The sequence below is a fragment of the Vespa crabro genome, chromosome 19 (assembly GCF_910589235.1).
Source record: "Vespa crabro chromosome 19, iyVesCrab1.2, whole genome shotgun sequence".
Lineage (NCBI taxonomy): Eukaryota > Metazoa > Arthropoda > Insecta > Hymenoptera > Vespidae > Vespa > Vespa crabro.
Window position 1 is genome coordinate 1,270,001 of NC_060973.1, and position 13,535 is coordinate 1,283,535.

Below are 13,535 nucleotides of genomic sequence, written 5' to 3' on the forward strand. Positions count from 1 at the left end.
ATATATATATATATATTTATAAGCGCTCACGACATACACACACATATACATATGCGAGTAACATGAGCTAGTAATTATCAATTTGAATATTGAATTAAACATTTTGTTTCCTTTTCTTTCTTTTCTTTTCTTTTCTTTTTTTTTTTTTCTTTACTTTTCATCGTTCGACACGAAATATAATAACGATCGATGAGTTTTATTTTTGTTACAAAAAAAAAAAAGGAATGAGAGAAAAAAAATATAAAAAAAAGAAAACGCAACGGCAATGAAAAATTTATTTCGAAATATAGAAAATCTTAATATCGGATTAAAATCAGTTTTGTTCTCGTGACGATTTATTCACATCAAAGGATTTAAGACGTAAGTACTTAGTTATGTTGGCCGTCGGCAAGGTTTAAATGCTCTCGGGAAACAGGCGTAACATACAACAGACTCTGCTTCAACGGCACTTTCATTCTTTATCATTATACGATTGTCCCTGATAATTAAAGTTTTTCTTGACGGACCGAACATATGTGTGTGTGTGTGTGTTTGTGTGGAAAGAAGTGGTGGATGAGAATGAGAGTGGGTGGGGGACGAAGGAAAGGAGATAAAAAGGTAAAAAAAGAAAAAGAAAAGAGGGAAAAAAATGGAAAGAAAAAAAAAACGAAAGAAGAAAAAGAAGAAGAAGAAAAAAATGACCTGCCGCGTTAGACAAGGGCCTAAAAAAAGAAGATGTATAGGAGGTTATTTTTTTCTCACGTCTTATTTTTTTACTACGACCGAGTAAATAGAAAAAAAAAAGAGAGGTCGGCGGCGGTTATTTTTCGTCGATAATAAAAAGTCGAATGCCCTTCGTATGGATTACGCAAAAAGATCATTCGGAACCATCTCTCTCTCTCTCTCTCTCTCTCTCTCTCTCTTTTTTACGGTACTTTTTTCTTCTTTCTCCATTGATCCCGTAACAATGCGTACGCATGTTTTCACGAGTATCTATCTTCTTTCCTCTATTTTTTTCTTTTTTTCATATTCCTTTTTTTACCCTCGCTGTTAGGAAAAGAGTGTGAGAGAGAGAGAGAGAGAGAGAGAGAGAGAGAGAGAGAGAGAAAGAGAAAGAGAAAAAATTGCGAAGGTAAAGGTTCGCATCACCGTCAGCCGAAAAAGATGTTGCAAGTTCGTCACCCTCCGTCGTAAAAAATGCAGAGAAAGAAAAGGAGAGAGAGAGAGAGAGAAGGGGAAAAAAGGAAAAAAGAAGTGATTCAATGGTAACCGATTTAAAGATAATCTTTCGAAAAAAGAAAAACTTCGAGGCCTTGGTCATCTCATGATTTTCCTTACCTTTTCCAAAAATAATAATAAGGTACATATTTTTTAATGCGTGTACTAAAATGTCCGACAGAATCGACGCTCGTAAACATTAAATATTAGGTAAAAAAAAAAAAGCTGTCTTCAAACGTAACGTTTTTTTTTTCCTCCATTTTTCTCATTTTTTCTTTTCTTTTCATTTTTCCCCCCCATTCTCATTCCCGTTTTCTCTCTTTTTCTCTCTCTCTCTCTCTCTCTCTCTCTCACTCTCCCCCCTTTTACTCTTACTCTTACTCTCTTTCTCTCTTTCTCTGTCCGTTTGTCTCTTTCTATCTTTTCTGCGTAAGTTATGACCTTTAATCGCCGCGATTAAAGTGCGTCTCTCATTAAGTCTCCTTCGGCTCGACTCAAAGTTATTTTAAGAAACGACACGACGAGCAAAGAATCCTTCATCCGGAATCGTTGTGCAATACTCATCGAGTTTACTATCTTAGACGAAGACGCGAACGATGAGTACGACGACGAAGACGACAATGATTAGATGATTTCTTGCTTTTAATGCATCGGATTCGCGGAAAAGGAATAAAAGATCATTTTGGGTCGCGTTTAAAGTCGATCGAATCCGGATCTCTTGGATTATTATCGAGAATGAAGAGGAAAAAGAAGAAGGAGAAGAAGAAGAAGGCTTCGAGGGACGTTGAACCTGAGAGGCTCTTGGCGTTGCGAGATCGTCAATCAACGCGATTCTTTCCGTCGACGTGAAGAAACAGAGAGAGAGAGAGAGAGAGAGAGAGAGAGAGAGAGAGAGAGAGAGAGAGAGAGAGAGAGAATGAGATGGATAGATAGAAAGAGAGAGAAGAAGCGAGGGTGTTGGGGGCTGTTTTATCGAGAAGGTCAACGCGAGAAAGGAGGACGAGAGGCATATCTTCGATATGATTCCCTTTGAACGTTGGAAAATAAGCTGCCGTGATCGTTAGCATCCAGTTGCTGATCGAGAGAGAGAGAGAGAGAGAGAGAGAGAGAGAGAGAGAGATGGCTGCAAGCCGACACAGCCAGAAGTCGCTACGATTCTCACGGCTCTCTCTTAAGCGAGGATCGCGCAACGACGACGTCGATGATCCTCGGTGATCTTGACGATGATCGCCGGTGTCGGCGTCGTCGCGATCCATTCTCGACGATAATCGAGAACGCTTATTACCAAGAGAACGCGCGCGCGTTTAACGAAGGCCGAGACCAAGCAGCGAATCGATCCTTCGGCCGATTTCAAACGCTTTGACGTACTTTCGAATTAACGTAATAAGAAGAACGGTATGCTTACTTAGAAAGAGAGAGAGAGAGAGAGAGAGAGAGAGAGAAAGAGATTATAAAAATAGTGTTGAGAACATTTCTATCATTTGTCGTTCTTCGTTTTGTATACTTAAATGCTTATTCACTTACTACCACTTTTATCTCTCGTCTTTCTTTATCCTTTTCTTTCTTTTTTTTCTCCTATTCTGTTTTGTTCTTTTGATTTTTTTGATATTTTTCTATATCTTTTTTCTTTTTTTGTTTTGTTTTTTGTTTCTTTCTTTTTTTAAGACCAAATAGGATTTCAATTTTAATATAATTATTTATTTAAAAGTATTGATCGTATGTCCAATCAAAAGTGCAACGATGTGTTATATATATATATATATATATATATATATATATATATATATATATACAGAGAGAGAGAGAGAGAGAGAGAGAGAGAGGAAGAGAGATTGAGATCGAGATCGAAAAGTTTTCAATCGAAATCGAGCGAATCGAGAGAACGATTTCGAGGAAGGCGAGACGATCGAACCGCAGCGATTACCACATCCATCTGTTTTTCGCGATGTGAACTCGAAAACGTTCACAAGTCCGTGACAGTGTTCCGTTACGAAAATCTCAGTAAATGAGAGGGTGGAAGAGAGAGAGAGAGAGAGAGAGAGAGAGAGAGAGAACAATACGAGAAAATAGAACGTATGTACGTAGACAATGTACGTACGTAAAGAGAATGATCGATCGATCGATCGATCGATCGAACAGATCTATTGTCGATGATTTTAAAGTATACTGACTAGGAGAATAATAGAAATTGTATGAAAGTCGTTCGTTCATTGATCTGTCCTCGTTGTACTAGTCGTTTTCGTAGTTATAGTAATATAGTGGTTCGTGTTTGAAGGCGGAAAAATAAAAAAGAAAAAGGAAAAGAAAAGAGAAGAAAAGGAAAAAAAAGAAAAAACAAAAAAAGAAAATAATCGAAGGCGGAATTAAAATTACACGCGTAGGAACGTCGTTTCTGGTAGGAAACTATGCTCGGCTACGTTCGGCTCAGAGCTCGAACGAGAAGTGTCAACGACTGTGGGGTGTAGGTCAGGAGAGAGAGACTCCGTTGATCAAACATTCGATGTCTCTTCCATTAGCTAAGATTTACTTTCCCATTTAGCGACAGTCCGTCATGTATGAAAGTCGTCGAAAGAGAGCCTACGAGGGAACGTAACGTACTCTGGCACGTACGTGCGTATCTCTACCTACACGCGTACATACATATGTATGTATGTATGTATGTTTGTATATATGTGTATATGAGTATGTGTATGTGTATGTGTATGTGTGTGTGTGCGAATGCTGATGTATATACGTACATAGACGAGATACGTATACTTCGGGCCAAACACGTATGTGGGTCATCACTATTGTCCCATATTTCTTAACAATCTTAACTTTTGACATTCGCCCGTTGAACGAACGACGAATAGGGATCAAAAGAAGACCATTTACAAAGAGAGACAGAGAGATAATAGAATTTTAAATTTTTCAAATGAAAAGATACATCAGTATCACCGATAACTTAAATAACGTGGAAAATAACGGAAGTAAGAAAAATGGAAAAAGAGAGAAGGAAGGAAGGAAGGAAAGAAAGAAACGATAGATAGATAATTAAACGATTAATAAGATATGGTGAGATACGATACGTTTTAATAATAACTTTGTTAATTGGATGTGAAATATGATAAATGATATTCCTTGAAAAAGAAAAAAAAGAAAAAAAAAAAAACAAAGAAAAAAAGAAAAAGAAATGATCCAATACCTGTCAGGCGAAAAATAATTTATAACGTTGATTATAAATTTTCTATAGGTATGTTAAAATTCTAATCATGAAATACAATGTTATATTCTAAATCAAGGTAAAATCGTCGATGTGTGAAAAGCAGGAGGATCGAGAGTAGATCGCGTTGCGTTTTCCGGATGGTTGATCGAAAGAAAGCGAAAAAAGGATCTCGGCGTAGAAAGGACATTGAGAGAGAGAGATAGAGAAAGAGAGAGAGAGAGAGAGAGAGAAAAGAAAAGGAAAAAGAAAAGAGAGGGCAAAAAAAGGAAGGAAAAAGAGGAGAAAGAAAGAAAGAAAGAAAAAAAAAAGCAACCGTGCACAAGAGTTTTCCGCTCGTTGAACGTAACACGCACCGCTTTGCCACGATTCAGCGATTCGCGCGCGCCAAGCGCAAAGAGCTCCGACTATTGCACAATCGCGAGACTCTTCTATTTCCCAATCGTGTGCGCGATCATGGTGTCTATTCGGTTTGTAATAGCGACCGATAAAATTCGTCACTTTCAAAATTTATCAAAATAATAATAATAATAATAATAATAATAATATTAATAATAATATTAATAATAATGATAATAATAGTAATAATAATAACAATAATTAATCGATCACCATTCGTCGAATGACTCATTTAACGAAATCGATTAAACGAAGAAATATTTTTCTTCTTTTTCTTTTCTTTTTTTCTTTCTTTTTTTCTTTCTTTTCTTTTTTTGAAGTTAGAAAAATTTTTAATATCGACATTCATCTTAATGAAATAATTAATTACGAAATCCCATGATAAACATCACTTCATATTGATTATATTGGCAAATATTTCCGAAAAAAAGAAAGAAAAAAAGAAGAAAAAAAAAAATAAGAATTAACCTTGACGATTATTACGAAAAAAGAAAAGAGAAAAAATACGAGATAGGAGGCAAGAGAGAGAGAGAGAGAGAGAGAAATAAATGGAAAAAAAAGAAAACAAAAACAAAAAGATTAGAAAGTCTTAGAACGATATATCGTAGCTCCGGCACTCTCGATGGATTTAACTCGAAAGGAATCACGCTCTTCCGAGCGTCCCATCGTTGTTTGAATAAAGTGAAAAAATAAACACTTTAGTTTCTACAAATAAGTCGCATAAAAGCGTCCGTCGTACACCACCTCTTTCATAATTCTCCGATGTATTTGTACATTTATATTCAATCGTTTATATTTTCGTGCCCGTCTTCGCGTGCGTCTCTCCGTGCGTTTATGTATATATATGTTTACGTATGTGTATTCTATATGTGTTTGTATATACCTGGGTGTATGAACTCGGGATCATGAACTCGAACGAAATGGCAAATGATGATAAAAGTCCTTCTTCTTTTGTTACAGATGAATCAGCAATGCAAGGTGTGCGGCGAACCCGCGGCTGGCTTCCACTTTGGCGCGTTCACCTGCGAGGGCTGCAAGGTGAGTTTCTTCTCACGAGATCAACAAAAAAAAAAAAAAATAATAATAATAATAATAATAATAATAATAAAAATAAAATAAAAAATTACAGAAGAGTAGAAAGGAGACAGAAAGTGAAAAAGATAGAAAATGAAAGAGGCGAAGACAGAGAGAGAGATAGAGATAGAGAGAGAGAGAGAGAGAGAGAGAGAGGAGATTAGCTCGTACAAATTCGCATTGAGTTTTCCTCGCTCGTTCCTAATTCCTCCCACCATTCTAAACCAGCAGCAGTTACTCGCAAACGACGTCGTCGTTCTTTCCCGTGATTTCGCAAAACACCAGCAGCACGACAGCGATCGCTTTCACGACCCGTTCCGTGGCCGAGGTTAAAAGCGTTTGGCCAAGCATGCGTGTCAACCGTGTAGCGGCGGGGGCCACCTGCCCGATCGATTAGAACTGATTAGAAACCTATCGAGAAACTCAATCGTCAAATCAATTTTCTCCAATCGTTCATTATCCTACTGATCCGATCTGAACCGATCGAAATTGATTTCTCTTCGACTTAATTTAATCAACTTTTATTTTCATTCAATATACATATATTCGTCTTATATATATAATTTTATTTACTTATTCATCATTCGTTTATCTTTATTCTTACCTACTTTATTTTTCTTTTCTTTTATCTATTTATCTTTTGGTTTCACTTTCTTCATTCATGAAACTCAAATAATAAATGTCTCTATCTATCGATTGATTTATTTATTTACTTATTTATTTATTTACTTATTGATTTTTTAACTTCTTCGCGTGTTTAAATCGAAATGAATTTAATTTCGTTAGAAAGGCGAATCATCGGTGTCTGACTTGACTGTAATCTTTCTTTGCTAATCTCTAAAGCGGGGCACGGATCGCGAGTTCTAACTCGAGCGTAAAGCGCGCGATCCTACGTGCAATGGAGGGAGAAAGACAGAATGAGATAGAGAAAGAGAGAGATAGAAAGAGGGGGTGGGAGAGGAGAAGGGAGAACTGACATGCTACGGTGGGCCTGAAAACGAAAATAACGAAACGAAACAATGTCGAGCTGACGTAACCGTGAACTAGGGCGGAAACAATTGTGGCGGACAAGTGCGAAGCGCCGGAAGCATCGCCTCGAGAGACTCGAACGAAATCGAGAAACGGGTGCACGTGCGCTCGCATCTCTCAGGGCCGTGTTCTCTCATCGTCGATTTTATTTTATTTTATTTTTACTTTTTTTCCTTTTCTTTTCTTTTCGCTTCGTTTCCTTTCGTTTCGTTTCGTTTTCTTCATTTTCTTTTTATTTTTCTTTCTCTTTTTTCTTCTTTTTTTTTGTTTTGTTTTTTTTTTGTTTTTTTCTTTTCACTTCGAATCGATCACATCATAACGAGTATCACGAGCCCGATTTCTATACGTCCAATTTTCATAATTTCTTCTTGATCAGAGATAATCACGGGGAAATATCATTATCATATATATATATATATTCTTTAAAAATAGTATTTACTATATAGCAAAGAAGATGCTACTCGTAGACTTTTAAAAAAGTTTACAAAAAAGAAATTTGCACGAAAAAAAAAGAAAAAAAAAAAATATCCTATTAAACGATAAAATTTAGTAATAGCTTTAATATTTAATTGAAAATTCTTTAAACGATATTAACTATCGCGAAGATGAACCTCGTTAATTCAAGAAAAAAAAAAAAAAAAAAGAAAAATCTACGGAAATGAAATTTGCATGAAAAAGAAAAAAAAGGAGTATTCTATTAAACAATAAAGATAAGAATAACCTGTTATTGCATATACCATTGCAATGGGAGACCCCTAATCTATTAATGCATAAAGTTGTACGTACGTATAAACGTGTTAATCAAAAATATATGAGTTGAGGAAAAGAAAAAAAAAAAAAGAAAAGGAAAAGGAAAGAAAACAATCGTTATCATCGTATCAAGTAAAGTCGCGCAACTTTAAAGGAGGACCCGCGTTTGCATAATCCTCCGAGGTGCACTGTGTTCTAGCGAGGTTGATGGAAGAGAGCACGTAATAACGGTAGCATTTTCTCGATTGTGTCATCGCTCCTGAAACGTCGTACTTACACCCCTCTTCAAAGCCCTTCTAAGCATTTACACGAACGTATAATACATTACTACTACTTACTACTATCACTACTACTACTACTATTACTACTACTATTACTACTACTATTACTATTACTATTACTACTACTAAAAAAAGAGATAGAGAGAAACGACAAGTTAAGAGGACAAGTGGAACGCGAAGCCGGCCCGCCGCCGTCGTGGGTCTCGGCGAAGCGCGCATCGGGATCACTGGGCCGCAGGAAGAGCTCGTTTTCAGGACAAACGAACCAGAAACAATTAATAACATACCGTGTCTATGTATATATATATATATATATATATATATATATATATATATATATATATATTATATACACATATATATTGTATATACGTGTGTTGTATATGTAAAGAAAAAGCGAAAGTGGACAACGTTGCCTTTTTCTAAACACCAACGAGATCTCACCGTTGTGAATCGATTTAATCAACTCGTTTACACTTTGTTAGATAAAATAAGAATGCGTACGTGTTAGCTTTGTAATAATTAAAATACAATAACAATAACAAGCAAGAAATCTCTAATCATGATACTGTACAAGTTTCGTGAAGGAACAATGTATTAAAGTAATGAATACATTGAAAAGAATTGGACAAATTGTAATAGCAATCTCTTGGTAATAAAGTCACGAAGAATGAAATAGAAAAAGAAAGAAGAAAAATTATTCTTAGAAATGTGCGCGCAAGAGAAAGAGAGAGAGAAACGGTGTCGGAATCGCGGGCAATTGCGGCATTTGGTTAATTAACCCCGTCTCACTTTTCTTTCTCCTACGAGCGATCTCCCTCTCTCTCCCTCTCTCTCTCTCTCTCTCTCTCTCTCCCCCTCTCCTATCATGAATTGATGAGATAACGAGTACACCGCGATTATGCGTGGATGTAGTTCAATCTCCATTACTACGATCATTTTATTAACGATATAATTTATCTTTTATCTTTCTGTTTCTGTTTGCAGTCCTTCTTTGGAAGATCTTACAACAATCTAAACAGTATATCCGAATGCAAGAACGGCGGTGAATGCGTGATAAACAAGAAGAATCGTACTGCCTGTAAAGCCTGCCGTTTAAGAAAGTGCCTTCTCGTTGGAATGTCGAAATCTAGCTCGCGTTATGGGCGCAGATCTAATTGGTTCAAGATCCATTGTCTTCTTCAGGAACAACAACAACAACAACAACAGCAGCAACAGCAACAGCAACAACAACAACAGCAACAACAACAACAACAACAGCAACAACAGCAACAGCAGCAACAGCAACAACAACAGCAACAACAGCATCATTATTCTCAAGCATTGACAGCGAATCCTCAATTATCTCAACAACAACGAAAAGCAATGAGTCCACCGATCGGTTTACATCCGAGTCAAAGGAAGGAGGATACATTGTTGCTTGGATTGGACGATTATAAGAATTCAACGTCTCCTAGTATAAGTTCTCCGGAATCCCATAACAGCGACAGTTCGGTTGAAATATCAGAAAGAAGGGCAGCGTTTGTTGGACATCCAGGCTTTCGACCGCTACATTCTCATTTGCCACACTCGGTAGCCGAACTCTCGGCATTGGGTAAAGAGATGATGACGTTACCACTTGGTTTTCATCTCGGTGGAATGTCCTTGATTCAACCGGCGTTCTTACCACCCCCAAGTCTTACAATGTTCTCGCCTTATCATCTATACGCGACTCCACACGGCGGTTCTCACCCTTTGGTACCGTCTTGTCACTCACCTAGCGTACATAGAAGTTCCCCAGTTATCGATGATGTATCCTCGACGATATCGACGTCACCGACGACAACGACGACGACGACAACGACGACGTTGACCGTTGTTCCAACGACGACGAGTATCGAGACAACAACGAATACGATTATTAACATCGATGACAAAGACTCCTGTCCAAATAGTAATAATAATAATAATAACAACAACAACAACAACAACAACAACAATAATAATAATAATAATATTAATAACAACAACAATGACAAATACGTTCACAATCAGAACGTTAGATCGACGATAGAGAACACTACGTCGACCGAAAATTATAGCAAAAGATTTTATTTAGACGCGGTACTAAAGAGACAACGATTAACAAGAGGTGGATCTTCACCGAGATCTTTAAAAACTTCATCCGATAGAGAATCTTTGAGCTCGACTCCCGAACTCGACATTGATTGTCTACCACCACAAGACAATCCCATAGATCTTTCAATGAAATCAACGACCGCCAGCGTAGTTGATCCTACTCAGGAAGACGAGCTCGACATGGAGGAAGAAGACAGCGACAGGGACAGCCCACCCTTGAAGAAGAGGCCTGCACCTATCGATCTCACTACGAGGTCTTAAGCCCTTCTTTTTCTTTTCTTCTCTCTCTCTCTCTCTCTTTTCTCTCTTTCTCTTTCTCTCTCTTCTTCTCTCTCAACCATAACCACAACCCCAAGCCCAACCCCTCCCAGAATATGGAATTTATGATTCCACGATGACTCGTAAGAATACTTTTCTTTGAAGAAAGAAAACAAGCGATCCTTTCGTATTCTAAAAATGCGTTTACTATGAAAAATTTTACTTCTTTTCTCTATTTCTCTCTCTCTCTCTTTCTTTCTTTCTTTCTTTCTGTCTTTCTCTTACTCTTTCTTTCTTTTCTTTCTCTATCTCTTTCTAGTCTACCGAAAATCGTTCCTATACCGTGAGAAAGGTCAGGGTGCTATTATACGCGATCTACGTTAGATATGTGTGAGATAATAGGAAGGTGCCTAAGCAAAACGGTGAAATCGAAAATTGCTATAGGCGCACGATGGACTTTGACAACGATTCTCTACGAAGATAACCCTTTTTGTTATATTTAATTTTATTCACAATTTCCATTGGTATTGCTAAACGGACTTTGCGTATTTATGCGAGCTCGTATGTGTGTGTATGTGTATATATGTGTGTGAGAGAGAGGGAGAGAGATGGAGAGTGAGGGAGTTAGAAAAGAGATAGGGAAAGAGAAAGAGTGAGAGAGAGAGAGAGAGAGAGAGAGAGAAAGAGAGAAGAAAATAAAAGAACGAATTTTATTATTCAATTAAGAAAATTGCATTTAATACAATATATTACATTTAAGCATATGAAAAATTTGTTTCAACTGAATTAAATAAACGATCAAAAGGATTTAAAAAAGACAATAATTCGATCGATCGATCAAGAAAGAGAGAGAGAGAGAGAGAGAGAGAAAAGAAAGAAACGAATGAAATCCACTATTCAATCGACAAAATTGTATTTATTATAATGCATCTAAACATTGAAAAATTTTGTTTCAACGAAATCGATTACATGATCGAAAGGAATGCAAACAAACAAACAAAAAATAAATAAATAAAGAAGAACAAGGAAACAAACAAACAAACAAATAAAAAAAGTGATTCGATCGTTCGATCGTTCAATCGTTCGATCGAAATGCGTCTCAATTTCTTATGATCGATCTTAGAATGAAATATCGATAGTTTAATTAACGATCTTACGTTCTTTCTCGATCGGTAGACAAATAGAGAAGGATAAGGAAAAAAGAGAATAAATGGATAAGAGAAGAGAGAGAGAAAGAGAAAGAGAAAGAGAAAGAGAAAGAGAGAGAGAAAGAGAAAAAGGATTCTACGTGAAGGGACGAAGGAGAGTGTTGTGTGCTTGCGATTCGCCGGATGAACACGTAAAACCGCGGGGTGCACACGTGTTTGGAACGCGCGTTACAAAGAGCTCGTACACGCGTCGAACGTCTGGTAAACGCTTTATCTTACGAGCGTTCGACGCCTGCCAATGTAAACTCCGACCGTAAAGTTTTCGTCTCTCGTGAGTTGGATGTAGAATGAAAGAAGAGAATGAATAGAAAGAGAAAGAGAAAGAGATAAAGATAAAAGGAGAGAAAGACAGAAATTTCAAACAGTATATATATATATATATATATATATATATATATATATATATATATATATATTTTCTGTAAAAACTTGTAATAATTCGTAAACATTGTTTCGTATAATGTAATTTGTAAAATCGGTAAAAAGTAAAAAAAACAAAAAAGAAAAAAAAAAGAAAAAAAAACACACAAGAGATAAATTATAACGCGCGAAAATTTTTGAACCATTTCTTTACCTTTTCTACTCTGTATATATATATATGTATTGTATGTATGTATTATATCTATCTATCTATCTATCTATCTATCTATCTTTTCATCTATCTATCTATCTATCTATCTATCTATCTACCTATGTACATTTGTATGTATGTATGTATGTACGAACGTGGACTATACTTTTGCTGGCTACTTTATACCGGCTCTTCGCGACTCGTCGAACACAGATTCGCTTTTAACTCTCCATCTACTTGTGCGAGCCAAGAAGTGTGCGCGATCTTTGTAAAAGAAAACGTTCGTCGTGATCCTTGGAATCCAAGAAACTCGAGAGGTAGTAGCAAAGATATCGTTTTCAGGATTCACACCCAACCGTCTTCCGTCCATGCTGGCTAGTTGGCTAGCAGTTACGTGTGCCCTTACTCTCTCTCTCTCACACACACACACACTCTCTCTCACACATACTCTCTCTCACACACGAATTAATCTTTTTTTAAAATCCTTTTTTTCATTCTAGAGAATAATATTCAATCCCTTTATTATTTTATTACGCTCTCTGTGCTCTTTCATTTTTCATTTTTATTTCTTTTTTTCTTCTCCTTTTTTCATTTCATTTATCAAATTCATCATCTTATTTTTATTATCTCCTCCTTTGGACTTCTCGATATTATTACATTAATGATCACGTGTAAATATCATGAAAAACACGATGTTAGTTCTTTCTCCTATTTTTCTTTTCCTTTTTCTTTTTCTTTTCTTTCCTCCCTTTTTTTTCGATTTTCCTTTTTCTTTTCTTTCTTCTTTTTTAACTCGCATTTATTATCGCGATTCGTGTCAGATATATGCACCGAGTTCGTTTTTATTAGCATTGTTAGATGTTAGGTAGTATAGAATTAAATGAATGATTATTAATTGCATTTGTATTTAAATCGATGCGTTAATTGTATCGCATGATTAATCGCTATTGATTTGATGGAAGATTAATATTGATATATATATATATATGAATGTATGTATGTATGTATGTATGTATGTATGTATGTATGTATATATATATATATATGGGAAAAATGTAATTGTCAAATCGTTCGTTCAATGAAATATTACCGAAAAATATTTCGCAAATATCGTTTTATCATAGACACTAATTAATAATTAATGTTATAAAAAAAATCAAGATAGTCCATATCTCTTTTCCACGCGTTTCGTTTTCTCATTTCCTTTTGTCCATTTCTCTATATATTCTCTTTTTTTTCTTCTTGTTTTTTTCTTTTTTTTTTTTAACATAAGATCAATAAGCCCTCAATATTAATTCAAAAAAAAAAAAAAAAAAAAAAAAAAAAGAAAAAAAGAAAAAAAGAAAAAAAAATACCCGGACACACGTGCAATCGTAGGTTTATTATGTATTCGTGTTTATTTAATTAGGCTGGGACAAAAGTGTAAATACATGAACACAAGAAATCAA

General features: G+C 35.9%; 1 protein-coding gene across 3 annotated transcripts in view; it reads left to right on the top strand.

Annotated features, from left to right (window-relative positions):
* LOC124430685 (knirps-related protein-like) overlaps positions 1-10,972 on the top strand; it is a 14,277-nt gene extending 3,305 nt beyond the window's left edge. For all 3 annotated transcript variants that reach the window (XM_046977619.1, XM_046977617.1, XM_046977618.1), the window contains exons 3-4: positions 5,759-5,836; positions 8,920-10,972. In XM_046977619.1, coding sequence (XP_046833575.1) covers positions 5,759-5,836; positions 8,920-10,311 — 1,470 coding nt within the window. In that variant the 3' untranslated portion in view covers positions 10,312-10,972. The remainder of the gene's footprint in view (positions 1-5,758; positions 5,837-8,919) is intronic.
* Positions 10,973-13,535: the final 2,563 nt, after the last annotated feature.